The sequence below is a fragment of the Thermobia domestica genome, chromosome 13 (genome assembly GCF_964235325.1).
Source record: "Thermobia domestica chromosome 13, izTheDome1.hap1.1, whole genome shotgun sequence".
NCBI classification, from domain to species: Eukaryota; Metazoa; Arthropoda; class Insecta; order Zygentoma; family Lepismatidae; genus Thermobia; species Thermobia domestica.
Window position 1 is genome coordinate 9,610,796 of NC_137466.1, and position 25,440 is coordinate 9,636,235.

Sequence of the window (25,440 nt, forward strand, 5' to 3'; positions counted from 1 at the left end):
GTAAGACTGTACAATATGCGGACCACAAAATGATGAAACAGTTTAAGGTTTGTAAAAAGTCATCGTAATAACTATTGAAATTTTCTTTCTTGTATATTATTTTCATTTATTATTTTGAAGTATTTAACTATTTTTTTTTTTTTTTTTTTACTTGAGTAGCATATTCTTTTTTATGTGGTTGAAATACCTTTCTTTTGTAATTGTTTGTATTTTCTATGTATTGGTGCTTAAAAAAGAAACAATGTATACACGCGATTACGTGTTCGGAGAAAGCTGCCACGTGAAAGAAATCATCAATAAAATAAATTTTAAATTCGTGCTGTAGTCATAATGTTCGGTTATGAAAAAGGCTGGGGTTAAAAAGTGAATCGAGAAAACTGAAAACGAAAGATATGGGTCACAACACTAAATTTTTTCGTTCCTATTCTGAAAGTGAATTATAAATGCCATACTGTGGTTGAGTTATTTCTGAAACCTTTATTTACAAGATATGAACAAATTAGTCAGATTTTTTCAAACACAAAATTCATTCTCTTTTTAAAAAACTACCGCCACCTTACTAAAACAAATTACATTACAACTATCACTTAAGTACAAGTGATTAAATATAAACAAATCTTTGTAGATGCCCTCGAAAAACTTAACTTACCACCAATGAACAATACTTAACAGATTTTCAGAGAAAAGACTGGTATTGTCAGATTTGTACATGAAATATAAAGGAAACTACTTCAACCGAATTTCAAGAAAGAAAGAAAGCTTAATCCTCACAGTAAACTATCCTTTCAGGAATTTCAAGTGCAGGACGATGGATGTCATGTTACAGGTTTATATATGATTAGTTGTGGAAAACGAACAAAATCATTTGAATAATTTTCGAGGGTGGAATAGCTATTTTCAACCCAAATTAAGTACTCTTATTCTTCGCAGTAAGGGAAAATCATGGACATTTCTGAGAATACTATAGAAATTTTAACTGTAAAATTTGGTGGCAAGTCGGTACATGGCCTCTGCATGTACGGAACAACGCCATACATCCGAAAACTACTTTCTTCACATGCAGGAATCCGAAAACTACTTTATGCTCACGACAGACTTTCACACCTACAGTTACTAGAAAGTAAAAAGGAACTGAGACAGGAGTTCTGTACGGTTTCTTATATTTACAAATATAGCTGACTTTGTGAAATCAACCTTAGCAGACAGTCGAATTAAAAATTAGATTTCTGAGCTTTTGGCATCTATGGCCATTTAGCCCATCACGTATGAGAGATGACATCCCTCGGAGAGCACACTATCCGAGTCCGAGCGTCATGGGACTTGTATGTTAGGTACCATCCCGATATTTGCCTGTTGTGAATGAGGAAAAACCAGGAAAACCTCACTCAGGCTGGCTGGCCTAAAAAGCTCTTACACTTTTTCGACCAAGTGTCCTCACCGGGAAACGAATCCGGGACCTAACAGACAGTCGATTCATAAATAAGACATTTTGAGGTTATGATTTTGCATTCTTAGTGTGTTAAAATACATATGTAATGGCTTACATTTTCTTTAATATGCGCCATATATACATATATATTAAATATTTATGAACACTCAGAAACAATAACAGCTGATTTCTTTTTTTTCAACATGGGTAACCTGTTTAATAAACTGCTGAAAACCTATTGAAAGATGTAGAAGTATATATATATATATATATATATATATATATATATGTGTGTGTGTGTCAGATCAACTGTTAAGGCACGGACTTGCAAATTTTCCCACTTCTATACATTATTATCTACTGAAAATTACTGCACATTTGTGAGATAACTACAATCAATTTTTTGCTGCTAGAATAGAAGAAACTTCAAAATTAACTACTTCACACTATTACACATGATTCTGTTACGTGAACACGTAAAATAAAACAAGGCTGTGGAGCAGAAAGGAGCATAATATTTCTTCTACATGGAAAAAGTAAAAGTTGTGTGTATTAATGTTTTATATGCTCGGGCTTGAGGTAGTCACAATGTTTTTGTCCGTTACACGAGAGACCCACTCAACTCAAGGACTCTGCATATATATGGGCGAAGATAAGCATATCCTTACGTTTTATCAGTACATTAACAACCAGGTTTCATATTTGAGTATTACTTTGCACGTATAACGTATGCCCTCATGCAGCATCGAGTTTAAAAAGCAAGAAATCTTATTATTTACGTGAGCTGCAAACCATACAGGGACTTAAAATTTGGTGCAGTTGCCGGATATACTAACACATATGCAAAATCATCTTGAATAAACTCATTCCCTGACACATTATTTGCCCTGTATATATATATATATATACAGGGTGACCGCGTGACTATGTTACAAAATTTAAGGTATGATTCCTGACACGGAAACAAGAAAAAAAGTTCAAATAAACTTTTGTCCAGCGTACATAATTTCGGAGCTACAAGGTGCCGAAAGCGTGGGAAAATGACATTCAAAGCTCTATAGCTCGACTATGGTGAATGATAGAGCTAATGCGGCATGGTCACGTCAAAGACCCGAAGCTGCTGTATTCAAAAATGCTTAGGTCGAGATCGTGCAATTCGTGCACAAGGGATTCCTCAAAGGAGCGTAGGGATTCCCGGATAATCTGTCAAGAAAGATGGGTCGAAGAGGATACGGATGAATAGCTGTCCCAACTGCTAGCAATAATGCGTCTGTACTAAGTCGATATCTCGCACAAACATAAAATGGCGAACAGTTTTATACGTGCCATGTGTGGTTGCATAACGCGCACTAAATAAGAGTGGGAAACATGAAAGAAAAATGTGAATAAATTGGTACAAATGGTAAATACATGATATTACGCTGTCCTATTATTGAACAGACGCTTTTAATAAAAGGTAATAGTCATGAAACTTACTAAAATGTTGTAAAAGGATCACACTATTAAAGTCTTTCTTCCGTGTATTGTTGTCATTGAAAACAAACAAAACTGAGCGAAACAACCATAATGCAAAAGAGGTTGTTTCCTAAAAACAAAAGTCACAAGAATGGGAATAATGTCTTCAATCAACATTTTACAGCAGGATTGAATGCAGCCAAGAACATCATCAATTACCTGTAAACGAGACAAATCTCCCAATTATCCTACAATAGGTGATGGACATGGCGTCCCTCTACTTCAACACAGGCGTTATAGCGTCGCAGTAAGTTCTGACGCATCCGCTGTAACAACCCAGGAGCTGTTCTTATAGTATCACAGGCAGCGAGTATTCGTGCTAATAGTTCTTCTGCGTTGTCTATAGGCGTTTCATAGACAAGTGTTTTGACATGACCCCACAAGAAAAAATCAAGTGGAGTCAAATCTGGGGAACGTGCAGGCCAATTACAAGGACCGCCTCTTCCAATCCATCTGTCACGAAACGTTTGATTCAAATACTCTCGAGCACTAGCTGAAAAGTGGGCTGGGGCGCCATCATGTTGAAACCACATCCGTTGACGAACACCGAGAGGGACATCCTCTAATAACTCTGGAAGTATGTTTTGTAGGAATCTCGTATACACTGGTGCAGTTAATCGTGGTGGTAGTAAATATGGACCTATTATCTGATCACTGATAATACCCGCCCACATATTTATGGCGAATCGGTCTTGGTTACCCCTTTCCACAATTGCATAAGGATTTTCGTCTGCCCATACATGACTATTGTGACTATTAAATATCCCGTCTTTCGTAAAACAAGCTTCGTCGGTGAAAAGCACGTAGGAAGCAAACTGCGGATCAATTACAGAGCGTTGGAGAAACCACTCACAAAACTGAACGCGAGGTTGAAAGTCAGCTGGACGTAAGGCCTGAACCCTCTGCGGATGATAGGGGTGTAACTGTTGCTCGTGTACTACTTTCCAAACAGTATCTTGTGCTACTCCCATTTCACGTGCTACTTTCCGGGTACTTACTGTTGGGTCTTGGGCGAAACGATCAAGCACTTGTTCTTCAAAGTCCGGAGTCCTTGTGGCTCTTCGTCTTCCTTGGTCGTAGTATTGAAGTTGTAAATTCCCCGTGTCTCGTAACCGTTGAAAAAGTCTGGTAAACATAGTATGGGCTGGATGTCTTCTTTGTGGATACTTCAGTCGATATAACCTATCAGCTTCTCGACTGTTGCCATTTGCTTGACCGTATACAAATATCATGTCCGCAAGTTCTGCTATCGAATACTCCATTTGATCTCACATTCGAACAAGCAAAGCACAAACTACACTAAGGAACTCGTACGCTACGAACAAACCACATGAAGAATGACCTTCCACCTTCCACAACGCCTTCTAGTAGGGTTGTCTTATACTTTCCTTACCTTCGATTGTTTTCTACGACAGAAGGAAGAACAAATGCTTGTGATCGAACCTGAAAACTGTGGCGTACTTCAGGTGATAATACCGTCTGTGAAAACAAAATATCTTCTAAACGATAACAATATGACGACATGTTAAGCATTCTAGACAAAATCTCGGAATCAGTCCTGCAAAACATCGGAAGCAGCGACTAAAACAAACGTCCTGATAAATTGTTTTTCCTTGTTCTTTTTCAATGTTCGGGTAACGCACATTACGGCTAATGATAAGAAACGGATATTTTACTGTTGTTCTCTGGCAGTGGTCACATTAACATGGAATGGCGGAACAATCCCCCTCTCGTAAAAAGTATCCTCGACTCGTATCTTCAAATAAAATAAGATTTCTGCCTGGAAGAAAGCACCCATATCCCCCGGTTTTTCCCCTTAGTTTTACTTGCTTTCAATGACAAAACTACATGGAAGAAAACAATGTTAGTGTGATGTTTGTATAACATTTTAGTACTTTTCATGATTATTCCCTTTATTAAACGCGTCTATACGTACAATGAACAGGACAGTGTACTATCATGTATTTACCATTTGTACCAATTTATTCACATTTTCCTTTTTATTTTCCTACTATTATTTAGTGCGCGTTATGCAACCACACATGGCACGTATAAAACTGTTCGCCATTTTGTGTTTGTGCGAGATATCGACTTAGTACAGACGCATTATTGCTAGCAGTTGGGACAGCTATTCATCCGTATCCTTTTCGACCAATCTTTCTTGACAGATTATCCGGGAATCCCTACGCTCCTTTGGGGAATCCCTTGTGCACGAATTGCACGATCTCGACCTAAGCATTTTTGAATACAGCAGCTTCGATGTCTTTGACGTGACCATGCCGCATTAGCTCTATCATTCACCATAGTCGAGCTATAGAGCTTTGAATGTCATTTTCCCACGCTTTCGGCACCTTGTAGCTCCGAAATTATGTACGCTGGACAAAAGTTTATTTGAACTTTTTTTCTTGTTTCCGTGTCAGGAATCATACCTTAAATTTTGTAACATAGTCACGCGGTCACCCTGTATATATGTATGTATAAAAGAGATGGCGCGTCCTCAGGCTGCGGATCGAGAAGGCATCTAGAAATTCTAGATATAGAGGCTAGCTGAAAGTGCGTGAAATAGGCACTCGCTATCCGATGACAAGGAGTGAAGTTAGCAACCTCATCCCTTAAAAAAAAAAAAAAAAAAGACTGATAACTTGGTATGACCTCAAAGTAAAATGGACAGATATGGAACACGAAATACAATACGTCCTAACAGGACACGTGTATTGAAATTCGTTACATGTGAGTTTTGGAAATAAATTATAGGATGGACCTGCTAGGAGTTCAGAGAGATAGATGGGAAGGAAGGAGTACAATGCAGACCGGAAATTTTATTTATTTATTTACTTTTTCATGGAAAAAAGAAGAAATATCACAAATTAAGAACAGAGTTTTGCACTCACCAAACGAATAATGTGAGAAATTAAACATGTTTAATTTTAGACTTTCTTTTATTAGTTTTATTACGGTATGATATTATTGTTTTAAAATTATCAGAATGTAACTACATATATATATATATATATATATATATATATATATATATATATATATATTTGAAGTTTTAACAGAAGGAAACAGTGCTGACAAATTTATTTTCAATAGTTTTGATTAATTATAGCGTAAAGTAATTAAATTAGAAGTAAACGATTCGAATATGGACTAACTTTCTTCTAGTGTCAACAGTGTTACAAGAGAATTTAAAAGAAAATTCAGAAATTCATATTCCTGAACGCTGAACCTTGAAGCTTCACTCCGAAGAGCAAAGCCATGAACCAAGTAGGAAACATTTTCTCAAATGTTATCTAGTCTTTTTCTGACATGCAATTATTATAAAGGTTAGCTGCAGCATCCTAATATTTGGACCTGAACATTGATTTGAATAAATATGAAATAAACAATGAAAATTTTCAATCGAAATACGCAAACAATGATCTTTAACAGTTTTCCTATATAAACCAGCAAATTGACTCTAATAGCAACCGGCTTTCTGGGTTGAGGCAAATGTCCTGTCAATAACAGCGGAATACTTATGATGATGTTGGTATGATTTAAAGATCTCGAAGGATTATCGCCGCAGAAACAGAAACTCCTGAATGAATTTTGTTCTACTTAAAGCAAACATACTTGATAATTACAATCTATCCAATCGTAACGTCTATCCATACTTGGCTCTCTGTCGATTTCTCAATAAGTTTTTTTTTATTTTTTCCTCAAAGACTTTTCAATTACGACTCCAAATATCCTTCTCATACAGAACGAGGACATACTAGACAACTTAGACCAGAAACCCCGTTAATGAAGTGCCAGTGTGAAATAATTTGGAACTAACTTATTATAAATAACAATGTCGGAAGAGATTTGTTAAATGAAAATTACAAAATAATTGGCAACTGTAGCGATTTCAAAGAAACGGAACAACATGAGCGAAACTTAAGGGTTTCTCATGTCGTCTTGAATTTCGAGACGAGACGGAAAAAAAGTTCAAATACATAATAAAAATGTAAATTATAGGAAATCTGCAATATTCTGAATAACATGTAGCAAATCTCGGAAGTTACGCGGAAGCAACTGATCATCGGAGAAGACGGACGGTAAATGGACATTTGAGGAGGCAATAATTTTCTCCCTTTGAGCTGGCCAACTTTGACATCAATAATTTATTTTATGTTCTGTGAAATTTTGATGCTTGGTTGCTCATTTGTAACTACCCCACTTTTCCACATTTTTAAAATATAGCGAAGGTAAAAATTGTACCTAAACCTTATTTACGTAATTATTTAGTACTTAGAAAATACCAGTTAGTGGAATAGTTAGTTGGAGGAAGAAAAGAAGACACTTTTGAAGCGAAACAGATAACTGTGACAGTGAGTTGGAAGATGGAAAGCCCACATGGACGAAACAAGAAAATTCGGATACTGATAGCGGTAAACGAAGGATACAAAGTGGACATATCTCGAGTGGAAGTTCTAAAGTGTAAATGAATGGGAATAGGGTTCGTGTGAAAAAGGTGTTTATATATATATATATATGTATATAAGGGGGGAGGGGAGAAAAAAGACCATATTGTAGAATTGGCGAATATGATCAAACGGTCAGAAGCAATTAATTGAAGATAATAGACTAAATGCCTGCCTAAGATACTAAAATGTGTATTGGATACTGAACGGTAGATTGGATTTAGTTACAGATATTTATTACAAGAAAAGATAAGTTACAGATGCTAATTACGAGAGAGATGTTTCTCAAGAAATTTGGAAAAATAAAATAACAGTTATTATATAGCCTACTTGGAGTTCGAATGAGTTCATTCATTATAAAGAATGACATAACTGCAATTCATTGTGAACAATAAAGTGGTTTATGATTTTTGTGGTATGGAAGTTTCACTGTTAATCATTATCATCATCATCATCATCATTATTATTATTATTATTATTATTATTATTATTATTATTATTATTATTATTATTATTATTATTGGTAAACGTAAGTTTAATCAAGGCGAACAGGATTTACGTGATAGGCAATGTTGGTAGGCGGAATAAATTATTGCGACAATTGAGAAGTTTACTGCCTTTAAAAGAAAGGTAATGCTACTAAATTTTTAACTAAATACTTAGTTAAAAAAGCATAAAGAAATTACCTTAAAATACATAAGTACATAGGGACGATGATGAGGAGATGAAAACGGGGCAAAAAAACGAAATAAAATCGTACTGTCAACAAATAGCTGACAAAATATGCACTGCTCCAACACTTAGTGCACTAAGCAACCCACCTCACCGACCGATCTTAAAATGACTCACTCTGTTTGAACAAAAGGAAAAGATACAAGTTAGCAACACAAACACGTTCTTTTTTAAACAAACATTTATTCAATGGAGTAAACGTTGGTATTTCCAGAACCCAGGACTGTTTTCACAAGAGTGATTCCTTCGGATTGATATTACTATCTTTAATAATACATTATGTTTAGCTTTAGCAACTCACAGAAGGCTTGCTGTTTCTGCTATCACAATCTAGAATATATTTTTTAATTCTTTGAACTTTCTCGAATTGATTTGATATATCACGAAAATTGTTTTCTAGTCTACAGTCTACACATAATCAGATAATAAATATGGAAGTAATACCATTTAAGAAAACGAACGAACAAACAAAACGGAAGAAAAGTACCGACTCACGATAAGGTACTGGCAGTGATTATTGAAACTACATGTTTTTACTGGTATGTCTAACTTGACAATCAGGCAAGGTTTTTTTTTTTTTTTTTTTTTTTTTTTTTTTTTTTTTTTTTTTTTAAATGTATTCTTTCTGTCTCTTCAACAGACATTATCTGTTCCAAAGACAGTAACCAACTAGAGTATTAAGTAGACTTTGTAATGCACAAACACTGTGTGCGGGGATATTCTCGGGGTTCTCCCGTTTCCTACCAGTTTTTCGTTCATCATCATAATAATCATCCTTCCCTTTAGTCTCGAAGCATAATCATAGGATGTTAAAACTTAAGAACTAGAACGTCTCACTTTAATGTAATCAGCCCAAAATGGACACCCCCAGACGTATTTACAGATAATCTAATCGTGTAGAAAATCCACCAGAAACGAAAAATAAACTACCAGAAAATCCTCTATTCCAAATTTCTTCACTCGATATCATTCCAGCTTTCACTTCCTATAGAAACTCGGTTATTCCAAGAAGTTTACCGATCTACTAAAAATTCCCACCCTTCCATCTATGCTGCAAGAACGGATCTAAAAATATTCCACATTTCCACCGATAAAAAGCCTGTGAAAAGCATGCCCTACATTCGACAACATCAGTCAAACTTTCCCACCCCATAAATGACACATTCCGCCATTCCAATAGTTCCGATTGTTCCAACTTCATATACATCTTAAATACACCTCCTCTTTCGATTCGCGTCGTCAATCACCCATCTCTTCCAAAAACACATAGGCAGACACTACATTTGACTACAGATTCGACTGCGCGCAAGTATTTTCCAAATCTTTCCCTAATCTCTTTCACGCACCTCAGAAAGAAATGCAAAGACATCTTACACAATCCTATCCGCGAACCCCCTCCCTATCACATATCCTTCGTTAGTTCGGTTTCATTAATTTATTTATTTTCCAACTCAATTTCTAATTAATTATTACTGTTATTGTATAATTTACTTATTTCTATTATATATGGAATTTTCTCCCTCCACTAATTATTTTTTTCCTTTTACCGATCAGCGCATCCGTTGATTTATTTCCTTTCCTTACTAAACTCTCTAAGTTTCCAACTAACATCACCACAAGAAGGCAATATGACCGCAGATCTAAGTTCCCCAATTATCGCCCTATTTTTAATATTTCTATCCTCGTATTACTCAATCGTCCTATCTAACGAAGCGTTAGCGAAAGTGTTTATAGTTTACTTTGTTTTAGCATTCGTGTTATATTGTTCAGGAATCTCGAAGCAGGCATGGTAAAGAATAATAAATGGATAGTTTTGGCGAATTGATCATTTTGCCCTAGGAATCCCCCCCCCCCCTTCAACCCATTTTTTTTTTTTTTTTTTTCAATAAAATCACCTAACCCAGGAAACCAGTACAGTGTAGTGAGTGTGTATGTGTATCATGTGATATTTAATTAATTTCAGACAAGTTGTTTCATTCCCAAGCTCCAAATATTTACATATTTAGAATGGTAATACCTATTTTTACTTGTGCTGGTTGATACCCGGGGCGACAAGTAACTCCTACACTTTTCTTACTCGCTTGTAAAGTTCGTCAAGCGAGTACCATTATCTATTTAACACGAATTAAGAGTTACATTTGAATATAAATGTTTTAATTTATAATTGGTAGAAGAAGGTATGAGACTATCAATGCTCAATCATTAAAATAAAAATCAAGAAGTCAAATGAATGTATTTAATGGGAGTAAATACAGTTTCTCCAGTATTTTGGTTGAAAATCTAAAAGGTCGATCACGATGATAGGATTAGATCGGTTTGTAAACATTAAAACTACACTGAAAGAAAAAAATACAAGTCAGAACTGTACAATAAAATATATATATTCACTAAAACAGGAAGTTCAAAATTAAACTTTCATGAAAGAAATTTAGGTAAAACATAGGACACCACTTAACAAAAAATTGGTTATTAATGAATCCTCCTTTGGAAGCCTAAATATTTCCATACGCTTCGGAACAACAAGTTAGTTCCGTCTTCGGTGGCAAGATAAGAAGGATAAAACCGGATAGGAGATAAAAGGTGTAAAACAAGAGATACATACCACCAAATAGATGTAACGTAATGAATGGATCCTGAAATGTCACGACCAAAGCAACAGAGCAAAAGTGTGAGCTGAATCGAAGGAAGCGCGATATCTATGTTTATGTCACTATTGCCAAATTCGAACTATGCATCGAAGGTAGGTAATGAGATTCTGTCAATGTTGCTTGAAGATAGAACTAACTTATTGTTCCGAAGCGTATGTAGAATATTTATACTTCCCACGCGAGGATTTATTGGTAAGTAGCCAATTTTTGTTAATTTGAATCATTCTGTTATTCGCCCATGTAATTTTCATAGGACATCACTGTTTCATAACATATCACACTTGCACAACAGTTGAAAACACTGAATATCTAGCCACCAATTTCATTACACAGTGCTCGTTTGGATTATTAACAATTTTTACAGTGAAGTTTTCGAACGTTCATTCCAACAAAAAAGAAAATAAAAGAAATCAAAACAACTTCATCCATTAAAAAAGGTATATTTACTCACATACAGAGCATAAAGCAAGGTAAGAATGTTTTATTACTTAGTTTCGCTGATTGAGCTTTAACAATTTCAAAGCCCCATCTTATCAAATACGGGAAACTGTTAGAAATACAAGTCAGTCACTATTAGATTGGAGTATTATAAAGCTACGTAAAAATAAATAAATAAAATAAAACAGAAAATAGCGTGGCGCAAAACACGACTGAAGTCCTACTTTTATAGAATGAGATAGGAGATTTGTATCATAATAAAACGAACTTTTTGATGTTTCACAAAACAGAAAACACACTGATGATCTACTATATATCAATTGAACCTAAACTTGATTCAAAAACAAACTCCTTAGGAATTATAACAGAAAAATTAATGTTTTATAGACACACAACAGCTACAATTAAAGTGTAAAGCATCCGCCTTACGAATATTAAAAGAATCACTAAATACAACGACGCCTGAAGAGTATTGATAAGGATAGAAAGGTGTGTTAAGAATTTCTGCAATGTAGAAGATGGATTAATGGGTGCTTTTAGGTATGCAACGAAGTTTCGCTGGACTTTAGAGTTCCTTTTTAGTATCGATATAATACAAAATCTGTTTAAAGTGTGACCCTAACTACTAGTCGGGGTTATATTCAAATTCAAGACACCACGTGTTAAACGCACGACAACGGACATTAAACACTCGTGTCATCGAGGTCTATAAATGAAATCTGAAACATCGAAACTATCGGAATAGTAGAATCTATCTATATTTGTAGAATGAGTGTGAGTTAAGAGATGCTCGAAAGTTACACTTACTTCCAGCAAAGACCAAATGTCACGTTTGGGTTTAGGATTTCTAAGTTTTACATCTGGAGGTGCGGGGTGTTTCAAGAGGCTAATTCTTGTGTGGTGGTTTGGAGGTTTTTGATACACAATTTTGGAGTGGATCAGGAAAGCTTTTCAGGTTCAGGTTAGGTAGTAAACGTAAGATACGCAAGATTTAGGAGTTTCTGTAGGGACTGGGATGGTGCTGACAGGGAATTCAGAACAGAAGATTCACAGTCACCTTTATTATTTACCTTTTTATTAAATTGTTTACGGATAAGTTCGGAGACTGGCGGCAAGAAGATCTAGAGGTAGAAGTAGTTGTTGTGGTTGGACTGATAGGAACTTTCCGAATGGCCCACTCATAGACTAACGAAAGTTAGCTGTGAGTTTATGACGAAGAATTATTGCAAATTGTCGGCAGGTTTAATGTGTACTTAGTATTGAGACGTTCGCTCTCAACTCTGGCACATACATCGAGGAAAATGATGGAATAATTGGAGAAGAACCAACTGAATTTGACTGAGCATTTGGTTAAGAATTGTAGGAACAGTTCCAATGATAATAGGCCGTGGGTATGTCATATGAAAATCGACGTACTTCCGAACTGTAACATTTCTCGTTAATTTATAATAAAGAATATAGACAGCCTTGTAAGAAAATTATGTTTAATTTATGAAAATCGACGCCAGAGGATAGGTGCGAATAATGACAAGCGGAGAGTTTATTCGTTCAAGGCGCTAAGTAAATATGTTGCCATATGAATACTCATAGTAGTAACCTTAATGTCAAGATAGCTTTGTTGTTTTGAAAGCTCAAGTTGTTCATCGTTAGGGTAAACTGACCTAGCCGTATTCCAAATTGTGTGATAGATTTTCGGCCTTCGGGGCGTGTTTTTCAAGAACATTGAGGCCATGTGGTATATAAATAAACTAGAGTTTAACATCACTTTCAGGGTCGAGGGGATAAGACGGGACCTACAGTTTAAATGGGATTCGAACCACTAGTTCTTTTTATCCGAGCCAAGTAACCCCAGCAAACGTCAAGCCCGGAATCAGGAGTGGAATATTGACGTGTAATAAGTGTTACTTCATTGTACGCCAATACTGGATAAAGTAAAAATTATCCCACACAGTAGCATAACTGTCTGAACTGCGGACACAGCGTGTGAGATAAATACGGAATATTTACACATCTATAACGGGTTACAATTTTTTTTTTTTCATAGCAACACTGAACTTGCTGAAGCCTATCAGGCCATTTGTCAATGTAACAGTCAATGTAACGGATGACTAATGAGGATACAAGAACTAGAAAGAAAGAACTTATAAACGATGCAAAGGATTAAGATTCTGCGATTTAACTTATCAAAATACCTAGGCACACCCAAACACAACTTACGAGAGGTCATGTTAGGAAAACATCACAGGTAGAAAGAAATGTTTCTGAGTCATGTTACATTAGGAGCAAACATTCCACATTAAATATGGAAGATGACAACCTTGATAAGAATTGACATAACGTTATAAAAAGCTTCATCCAAAAATGCTAGCCTCAGATTTTAAGTATATAAGCACCTAATTTTTTTCACTATGCCTAAAAGCAACAAGTTGAAGCCGTTCGTTGATGGGTGATATTTGGCACTTGAAGTAAAACGAAATACTTTAAGCTACACATAGTTGGTTTGTACCGTTTTTAACTGTCTACATAGCAGGAGTAGGTAATAATCAATAGTTAAGACAGTGACTTCTATATTAGTGATTTCTTCAAAAAGGATTAAGTGAATAACATGTAGAAATCTTCCGAGACTAAATCTAATGCCTGACGTAGGATTCAAACCAATATTTGGGTTTGTATCTGAGACATCATCCCCTCTTCTCCTTCAGAAATCGAACCAGGAACTAGATACAGAAAGAATACCGGTATGTGTTAACCCTAGGAGGGCCAAGCGGGATACAAATTCTATCCCACTTATGCTTTTCTATAGCTCGGTAAGTAATGACTGTTAGTTTTGCATTTTTCTTATAGCTGAGTTTTAATAAATGAAAAATAAGGAAATGAAATAACTTTTGTATAGAAAATGTTATTTTTGTTGAAAACACCATTTTTTAATGGGGTCCAAAATATTCCCCACTCGGCACTCCGTGGAAAGAATTTAAATTATTTTAATGCGCATTCTTTTACATTTGGGCTGGCACTACTACTTCGTAACATAATAAATTCTGAAAAGAATGATGTAATATTCCATTAGTAAACATTGAACTTGTCACTTGACATTGAGTATCATTGTGTAATAAGTTAGGTAAAGCTCCAGAATGAACTATGCAGCCCAGCCCGAACCAGAAATAGAACCTGAACTTCTTGCATATGATTCTTGCATATATATCTGGTGAGGTTACGAGAATTTGAAAGAACAAATTGACTACCAAAATGATAAAAACGATTACTTTATAAATTCTCACGACCAAATACATATGATTCTCTCTCTCTCTCTCTCACTCACTCACACTCACACACACACACACTCACACACAAAAAAAACTGCTGGGGTCAATTTGTACTCCGCTTTGCACCCCGTAGGTTTTCAATAGCTTGGTCCTCAATGGTTAACCACTTGGCCATAAAGGGCACGTTTATTGCAGTAGGTTTTACAATTAACAAAGAGTAGGGTACGGGTACAATATACCGTATCTGTACGACCCAGAGATCCACATTGGTGGCTTTGAAAATAATATTCTCTTGATTTCTTCCAGGAATAATTTATGCAACCAAATTCATATTGTTATTAAGGTTACAACCACAAACTTATCAGTGCCTTACAAAGCTATGTAATTTGTCACAGTATTTTCAGATTATTTATATTCAAACTTGCAAGGAATAAAACAATATTATTATTAAAAAAAACTAGTGATAACACCGAAGACACCTATTTACTTTTGATAAAGCATGCTTACATCATGATTTCAGTTGGATCACACTCTTCTACAAGTTCAAATACTCTATTTTAAAAGAAAAATGGGATGGCATTTAGTATCTCCCCCAAATCCATCGACGGGTCCGGAGCCAGTATTGTGATTTATAGTGAACCGTTGCAACGAACCTCGTTTATGCGCATACCCACCGTCGCTGACGCACTCCCGTAGCACAAGTTGGTTCATGGTTTATGCACTGTAGTTTTTATGCCATATGTTCATACTGTATTTATGCTCATCACAGTTATAAATAACGAACCGTAAAAACTATCAAGTGATTTGGGGCAGAAACTAAATAATACCCGAAAATTGAAAGTTGTGTTAGCAAAATTACAAAAATGAACTGATATTTTGAGTGTGTTATACGTGTAGCATGGTAATCACTTTAAAATCTGTCTTTAGAGCTTTCTGGTGCCAACATTTGAAACAGAAATTTTGGAAACAATTTGTAAAAATATCATCCTCAAAATCTGAATAATTGTCAAGTAAAAATGTTTTCGGCTATACTTCCAAATTAAGGTAGACTTTAGTTATTGAAACAAGTAACTACTGAAGTTTAGTTTATACTTAAATTGTAAATGGGGATTCTGTAGAACTTAATTATAAATCTACTGACTAAAAGAATTTGTCGTTGAATAATATCCTATGGTTGTGCAAACCACACGATACTACAGACTATTCTTTGTGGTTGGAGATACCACTGCACTCACGATTTTCCCGTTAGTTTCCTTTGAATACTCTAAAATGTTTTACTCCTTTCTTCAGAGTATTAACTAAACGTTCCGTGTATGATTGTGTGTGTTATAACAAGAAAGGAGAATGAACCAACTGTTGTTCCATTTGAATTTTAATTCTGAAAAACGTCCAAAATTTCCCAGGCAAAAAGGGCATGAAAAACGACTTGGTTTTTCTATTTTAGTAATAAAAAAAATCCCTGGCCGTTGCATTTCTATTTCCAGCAAAATTCAATGAATTAAAACTCACTCTTAACATGAGTATAATCAATATTTCTCAGTTAACAAACTGACGGGATGATTAGAGTCAAGAATCGCATTTTATGCTCGAGCAAAGGCCAAACAAATAACCATCACACTTTAAAATTCTTACTCTATAAAATTCGAGGGAGTGGAAGTTATTATGCTATTCTCAAGGCTTTTATTTCAAACATACTGACACGATATAACAGTAAAGAGAGGTTCTGTGAATTCACAACTTCCACTTCCCCACTAAGCTTACAATTTACTGAAAATGGCAGTTAAGTATACTACGCTTGCAAATAGAACTCACATTAACCTCTTCACATAGAATATTGAATAAAAGAAAATGAGGTGAAAACTTACTTCCAAAACAAAACAAAATTGTGGTTTCAGTGTTTTTATGTGTTTTTGTTTTATTTGATTATTTATTTATTTATTTTTCCGCCTTAGAAACTGTGAGTTCTTGACTTTGTCACACAACACCGAATATTTAAAAACAACATTTGACAGATACTATAAACAATACACAAAATGTTATATTTTTACAATATTGGTCCTTTGTTTAACGCATTATTGTTGTCAATCTAAAATCTCACAAGAGAAAATACAAGTTTCAGGCACTGATAAGATGGTTAGGCAACCTAGAACAACACTGATAGGTTTGGTTGCATAACTCAAACTTGCAGATAAACAAGGCACTGTCAATTAAAGAAGTACGCACAACACACATGAACATTACGGCGATGAGACGTTTGAAAACTTATTTAGACAATTAATTAGCCTTGGATCGAACATGGCACTGAAGAATAGTAAGAATGTTGTAAACGAATTTTCTTAATTCTAGGATGTATCACAGGAAAACAAAGTTAGCAGCTGTATAGAGATACAACAATCTTTCTCGCGCTCTCCTCCCCCTAAGAAAAAAAAAAATCGAAACTTCCTTTCTTCTTACCTTCTGAAAATAGCCACAGCTTTACCTCCATATATAAACAGAAGCATCCCTAGGTGAGTAACTGGCTAATCAACGCCCAAGGCCAAACCGATTAAGCTAGGAATTTGATAATGGGCAGGGCATAAGACTTGTGACGTAATCTACTACTTAGGAAGGATACTGGAAATTTAACGGGGTAGAGGGAAAATTATACTTAAAAGAGCTATATCTCCGAATTTTTACTGGTTAGAGACTTGAAACTTAGTATATGGACTTCTCATTTAAAATACTAAAACTTAAGTTTCACCGTTTTTAAATATTTGAACTACAAGGGAAGAAAATGGGCGGGAAGGAGAACGGAGTGGGAATTACAATTAATATAGCGAAATGTCTATATTGCAGAATCTCTTTAGGTTACAGACATTAACTTCGGTACATGGACTTCTCATTTAAAAAAATAAGAAACACTTTTTTTTTCTGTTTTAATTAAAAGGAAAGAAAATGGATGGGATTACACTTATTATAATAAGATGTCTACATCTCGGAATTTCTTAAGGTTGTAACGACAACGTTTCAATCTTCAGAGCAAAAAATGTTTTTACATCTGGAAAGGAAATGAAGAACAAAAAGTAAAAGTTAATTTTGAATGGCTTGCCATTTTATGTTTTAAAAGTAGATTGCTGTTATTTACCAATCAGTCAGACAACGAGTATATTTTGTTCTTAATGGTGATGAGACTGTTATAACTGATTTGTGTTGAAATATAATTGACACAACGAATTGAGACGTAAAAGTATAGCACCGTAAAGAACCTGTAAAAGACAAACTCTTTTAAAATATATAGTTTAAAACCCCAGTGTGGTCTCTTTTGGACATTTATTGTGTGAATTATATTTTAAATAGTTCTATAATCCTATTTAATGAACTCAGAGCAATATATAAGTAACTATTAAGGTTATAAGGTTAGACTATGAAATTTAGTATTTGAACTTTTCTTTTAAAATAATTCAGCATTTCTTGACACTGTCCCACAAAAGAAGAAAAGGGATGGGGTTGTACTTGTAACAAGATACCTACACTTTGGAATCCCTTATGGCTACAGACATGAATTTGATGTTTGGACTAGTGCTGTTAACCCTAGAAGCTCCAAGCAGGGTACAAACTGTATCCTACTTATATTTTTCTATGATAGCTTCGTAAGTAATGACTGTTAGTTTTCCAATTTTCTTATGGCTGACAAATAAATTAGGAATACAGCAATGAAATAATTTTTGTACAGAAGGTGATATTTTTTCCTTTAAAAAATGTAATTTTTTGATTGGTGTCCAAAATGTAACCCGCTCGGCATTCCGCGAAACTAATTTAAATTATTGCAATACGCATTCTTATACATTTGGGCTGGTACTATCGCTTCGTAACATAATAAATTCTGAGATGTAATATTACATTAGTAAACATTGAACCTGCCACTTGGCATTCAGTATCATTGTGTAACAGCTAGCTAAACCCACAGAATGAACTGTGTACTCTGACCGAACAAGAAATAGAATCTGAACTTGTTGTATATGATTCTTCATCTAATGAAGACTATGTTGAGAATTTAGAAGACGAAATTGATTACCAAAGTGATGAAAATGATTAGTTTATAAATTCTCACGACCAAACCATTTCACAACAAAAATACGCTGGGATCCAATTTGTAGCCCGCTGGGCACTCCGCGGGTGCTAAATAACTTGGACTTCGAACGGTTAGAATTATTTTAACATTCGTTATTCGGATTATCGAAAATAAATGGAATGAAATCTTTAACGTCTACGGGAGACAGACGATTAAGGCAAGTGAATGATGATGGAAGAATTGGTGGAACGATACTGTGGAAGAAAACGAGAGTACGTCGAGAAAACCTACGATACTGTCCACCACAAACCAAGCAACAGTGTCTTCTTATTCAAATTATTTTTGGAATTTTAACAACACTACTTTGGATACTTCAGTTAAAACAATTAAATACGTATTTCATCGCTTTTTATTAAATAATCCTAGAAGAGCAAAAAAAGGAGTAGAGGCTTCAATTATTATTATAAGATGTTTATATCTCAAAATTCCTAAACGTTTGAGACTTGAAGTTTGGTGTAGATAGTTTTCATCTACAGTAGTTAAATACGTGTTTAGATGTTTGACTCAGAATGGAAGAAAGAGGGCTGGGGTGCTTCTCTAAGATGCCCATACGAGATGTTCGAATTGTTCCAGACTTAAGAGTTCAGACAAATCCTACATATGAAAGGTGCTGAAGGAAGAATTTAAAATACTGCAAATACTGACCCCCTCCCCCCTTAGAGTATTGTATGGGAGTATTTGCTAGTACGGGGTAAGCCTAAGTTCCCCTCCCTCAATAAAAAATAAATAAATAAAAACATTGGCTTTTTGCATCTCTACTTCTTTATTTACTCCCTTCATAATTTATAGTCTGCGTCAAGTGCTGACTTTTACTGTGTACGTATTCAACACAGACCAATTTTTTTTTAAGTCTTACAATGATCTTGTCGTGCTGATCTGGAGGATGACCATGACAACTGAGAAAAATCAGATAACAGTGGCAGTACAACGTTCATCCAGTCTGTATGTACACGTAAAGGAGCCACTTGAATAAAAGAAGTACCAGACTTCGGTCAAAATAAAGAGAAAAAAGGCGATGGGATTTACGATTAGCTGGAACACGATCCTTAAAACAGCTGGCTTGTTGATTTAAGTCACGCAGTTTCCGCCAAGTCTAGTAATGAAAAATAAACGGAAATGTCTCTGTAGTAGCACGGTTTCAGGCTTGACTGCTAGTGAAGGCGCACAGATAGTTTGGCGCTTACCTAGCAACGTTCGCTGTATGTGTTAACGATTTTATTTTGTTTACGCAGTCCCATATTGTATAGAAAATATAAGCTAAAGCTAGTTGTTTTGTTTGACTTATGACCCCAATGTTTCCCTTTTTTTACACTAAAAGCATCTTCTCAGGGATGTATTCACTGAAAAGAAAAATCAAAACTCTATTTGCTACACACTCTTCTCCCTTATGTTTATAAACTTGAGCTGTAAAAATTCTTCTTACTAAATAAAAAATGTAAATAAATAAATAAATAAAATAAAATAAAATAAAAAACATATAGGTCATTATATAAAAAAATGTTAACTGTAACTCCAAAATATAGATTCCTCGATCTATATTCTCATAAATCAATGTAGCAATTCCTGAAGTGAAAATTAAAGGTAACTCAAGAGAAATTAACTTATTTTTATCGAAATGTTGACGCAGATTTGGTGGCATTACCTAGATTAATACTGTGCTCCCTGCTTCTATCTAAAAAGCCTTGTTCAAGATTTAATTGTGGCTTCTTAGTCCTAATAAAATATCATTCGTACGTAGTGTTCTGTATTTGTGATGATGTTTTATGGAATAGTTTACCATATTAATGGAGTGCCGCGAGCCTACTAAATAATTAGATTATCTTCTCTTTCCTTTGTTATTTCGGATTTATCCAAGAAGATGCTTGCAGTGTTAAAAAAAAAAAAAAAAATATTAGGGTATCACATCAAACTAAACATCTCAAGACATTCTTCAGCTATAATCCAATCACGACTATTTGAAATTGAAGTTTAGAATAATTTAACAAGCTGTTACATATTGAAATGGAGAAGGCAGCTGCTACGCTAAAATAAATTTTTGTAAGTATATGCCAATCCGGTGCGCATTTTTTTTTTAAACCTTTTTTTGTTTTGTTTGTTGGTTTGTTTAAGCCAGGTTTTTTTGGTTTAAATAATTTGCTCTACGCATTTGTATCACATATGGACAGAAATAAGTTTGTTTCAATTTGGTGTTGTTATGCAACAACCGGGTTATGCTGGAAGGGATCACATAAACTTAAACCGGAGTCCAAACCGTTTCTCGACTTACATCCGAAATAAATTGTCCTCCATTTGAACTTGAAACCGGGACTAATTGGCCACAATTGTGATACGTCTGCCGACTCACTCATGAAGGACTCCTGATACGTTATACTGATCTTTATATACTTTTAATATAATTGTCAAATTATCAAGTCATTTGAGAAGGACAAAAAGATAAACAGTTGCACAAGTGAAACCATTATACAGAATTACATATGGACAATTTCAAAATATTGCAGAGTACAGAAGGACTAATTAAGTCCAAGTTAGTTCACTACGACTTTTATTAGTCCAAGTCAAAGAAATACAACGACTTAATTTGCATATCAGTAAGAAAAGTGAATAAAGAATTATTTGAGTCCATTTTGGCTCTGACCCATTTATACATAAATAAATACCAAAGATATTTCTGATTTCAGTAAGTGCCTTTCGTGGGGTTTGTATGACCCCCCACTCCAAAAAACAGTACGGTATTTCGATGTATTTTATCAATAGCAAACATTATTAAAGCAAAACAATATTTGGAATTTTTCTTTGATTACAATTGCATAACAATAACAACAACCTTAAAAAATCACAAAAGAAACATTCATAAACTTATAAAAAAAAAAAAGTTACTGTTGTAGTTCTCTTTGAGTAACAAATGGGGAATTTAGGTCTGAATATAATACGAATAATATGCGGGAGTGACACGCGATAACCCACAAATGTGTATTCATCAAGATTTTAGGAACACTTACACTTTTACGAACATTTTTCGTTTTTTGGTTTAAACCAGTTGTTTTTTTTTTTTTTTTTTTTTTTTTTAAAAAAAGAACAAAGCTGGTTTAAACCACCTTGGATGTAAGAATTATCAATTTGTACCATTCATTGCACAAATGTAGGCTTACGACTCTCTTTCTATTCATTTATTTTGGCGTGATTAACCAATGCGGCTACGCAATGGAAGAGGATCGAGATTAAAGCTTGGAATCGATCCAAAACCTTCCAATTCGGTGCAATTTTATCAGGAAGTTAGTCCATCAATTTGCGGGTGACAAAGAGTCGTGTGTGTCACAGTAGCAAAATTGAGATACAAGATAAGTATTCATTACGGCGCGGGAAACAAAAGAAATAAGCAACTGAGAACACTTCAAATTCAACAGTATCATGCAAAAACTGTACAAACGATTTTGAACATTTTTGGTACAAAAGTAGACCCTCAGCGTATTGGACTTTATAGTGATACACTACATTATGTTAGGACAAGAGTTAAAAGAATCACCACAACAAAGAGAGACTCAAAATTCACATTTAGCATCACGTAAAACCGGGTTGACTGATTTGTCTTTGTCATGTATTTGAACGATTTTCTTTCTGGAAAATTCGCAAAATTTATAACAAATGGCAATCGTCCCCGTTCCTTGTTGGTCAAAACCCAGTAGCACAAACAATCTCTCTGCGAATCCATAACTAAGAGCCAGTAGGGGTGAGAAGCCATGAATATTCCAGTTATTTCTGGAACTGACGAGCTTATCGGCATCTATTTGACACAGGTGGAAGAGAGAAGAAAATAAAGAACGTGTTGCAACGTTTTGTGAGTAATTAGCGTCATCAAATTACAACATTTAAACCATAAAGTGCGAATGGCAAACTCAGATACTTATTGCATGTTATATTTCTAACAACAATAATAATCTCGAGACTTTATTGTGTTATTTGGTGGGCAGGTGGGGAACTTCATGTAGCTTTCAGCGCCTAGGCTACCTATAGCTTCACGTGGAATCAGAGAACCTCATTAGAAGTCATCGTAAATCGAACCCAGATCTCCCGCGTCGAAGTTGTGTCCAGTGCCATATAGTCCGGAGGAAGTTGTGATGAGATATTTAAAATACAACTAAAGGTGATTGGATTAGAAATATGTATGTTATGATCTATGAAAGTTATTGCTTCAAAACAAAATTATTTTCTGTAAGTTTGCTAGTTTTCAAAGAAACCTATGGGAGCCAACACATACTTTTCACTATGACGCAGGATGACACGATGCGGAATATCGTTTTATTTTCCAAACCAATACACTGATTTTCTCATAAATAGGTCAAACGCTCTCACTGCTCGTATAATGACTTCCGTGACTTTGGTGTTCGTGGTCCGAGGTCGGTTTTCGGTGGGAGTTTACTGAAATTTGAAATCACTGCGGTGGTTCGGAATCCACCTTACTGTGGGACTAAATAACCGCTGAACACTAAAGAACAAGCGCGGAATCCAACCACTAGAATAGAAAAACGGAAAAATCTTCGTCTATCCACCAATGAACAGAAAACTGCAAATTATGACAATAATGTTATGTTCATATATAAATCATATTTTAACATTTTTGCCGGAAGAAACTGATTTAAAAAAAAAAACGAAAAAATATGGCCCAGATGAATTGGTTTCTTTAAACCTTTGTCTCCGATATCAATCAACTGCGGTCACTATATTTGAATTAACTGGAACGTTCTTCAGTTTGTAACATTAGAAATAATGGTGCTCGAACTCGATGTGGTGGCCACACATCATTCAAACGAGCACCATCTAGTTGGCCATCAGAAACAAACTCTTCGTGTATTACCCACTAAGATCACTGAACCGGAGTTTCCAGGTGTAAAGCTTTGTTATCGTATGTTTTAAAAGGAAGCTAACATAACCCACCCAGCTTGAAGTTTTTATGTATACGTAGGATAAAACTGTTCTAATATCAAACAATTTAGCGGTAAGAGTGCACTTTGTGCAGAACATTCACAGGAACCGGTACAATAAATAACAATACGAGCAATTACTGTGCTAATTTTAACAAAATGGGTCCATACTTCCCTAACCTTAAGCTAACCCGACCCTACTTACTCCTATCTTGTCACGTCAACAATATAAAACTATCACTTGTTCTGCACAAAGTGCAGTCTTGCCAACTTAGCAAAGCTAAATTAGTCTTGAATTAAGTCAAACATGAATCGATATCATTCATCTAAAATAGCGTGACCAGATTTAGAAAATAAAATAGCAGGACCAACGGCAAACTGGCATAATTTAATTATGTACCTAAATCCATGGATGCCAGTGAGAAAAAGGAACCTTCGATTACTTACCTACGGAAGGTTATCGAATATCGAAACATATCAAATTATTTTACTAAATATTTTCAAATGAAGACAAGTATTGGGTTTAGGGATATTTTACGTTCCGTTTGTATCTTTCTTGGGACACGGAAAGACACTCTAAAAAAGGGGCAATCCTGCTATAAATGGGATGTCTAGTATCTTAATCCAAAAAGGATACAAAAGTGTATTGTAATTGTTTCTAATAATAGCCAAATGTTATGAACTTCACAGTAACATCAATTTTCCTTCGGCCTATGCCTCTAACTTAGCAAATGTTTACTATGTACGATCACAGGAACTAGCTCTAGAGTCGTAAGACGCTTCAGAAAACAAAAAGAAGCAACTTCTGCGTAGAGAAACCAGTTCCCCGTGCCCTAGTCAACACAGAGAAAGTGATGTCGGTCGGTCGGTCACAACCGTACACAAATAACATTACGGTACTTCACTCAACACTGTGCCCATACACACAACTATCACCATTCTGGTTCACTGTCACATAAACCATACCTAGAAACACATTTTACTCCCTTGTCTCAGACTGCTAAGTAAAAATGTGATTCGACAACACAATTTTCAAATATAAATTGATATCTTCATATGTATTCTCGCATTACGTTATAATGTCAATACACTATAATGGACACATAAGAGCGATACAACAAGACACACAATTTCTTACCATTTTTTGGCAAACTTCTAATAACATTTACTGCAGCACGAAACTTTTCTTCTGTTGTCATTATTTCAAACTAACACTTCCTTGCTGTTACACTCGCTTTGCTTACTGCCAGCTGACACATGCATTCACTTTCTGCAAGGACTCAGCAAACACCAGAACAAGTGAACATCACGTCGCGTGACGCAAGACTGGTACCAGAAACCTTTGTGAACGTATCACATTTCCCCTACTTTTTTTTATATAGTCATTTCTCCTTCATCTAACTGCCAACACACTTCAGTCTTTTTTCTCATACTTATGCGAAAAACCAGGCAAATAAAGCCACGGGATTGAACTCTGTATCCCGGTGTCCTCGGAATCATGCATAATCAAGCTGTATGTTGTAAGAGAGTCATACAAAGGAAAATACGAAATGTGAAAGTCTTTTTTTAAGAATTGTATTGAAATATGGCATGTTCCTTTTTGATTACTGTAAAGGTGCTTCAACTTGTTTTCTTTTATATATAGGCTCACTTCAATTAAATTTGTACTTTAAATATTATAGGTTGTCTCCGTAAGGTAAATTTGCGCATCTCTTTGTTGTGTAGTTACATATACCAGAGAGAGCGAGAAAAAATGGAAATCTTCAATAATCCCTGGTTGCAAATTAATTTACGCAACCAAAAGGTACGAAAAGTTAGCAGTAGAACCAACCGTGGGGAACGGTGGGCTAGCCAACTTCCAACATTGGCTCATTGTTATACGTGGCCTAATTGCTGAGTATTTGTCAACTAATTCAATTATCAACGATCTCTGGAAG

At 35.1% G+C, this 25,440-nt stretch overlaps 1 protein-coding gene across 1 annotated transcript in view; it reads right to left on the reverse strand.

Moving 5' to 3' along the window:
• Positions 1 to 24,837, reverse strand: part of LOC145668013 (acyl-CoA-binding domain-containing protein 5) — a 115,316-nt gene extending 90,479 nt beyond the window's left edge. Inside the window, exon 1 of the mRNA XM_081735471.1 lies at positions 24,642 to 24,837. Within this exon, the coding sequence (XP_081591597.1) occupies positions 24,642 to 24,702 (61 nt within the window). The 5' untranslated portion in view covers positions 24,703 to 24,837. The remainder of the gene's footprint in view (positions 1 to 24,641) is intronic.
• Between the last annotated feature and the right edge of the window lie 603 nt (positions 24,838 to 25,440).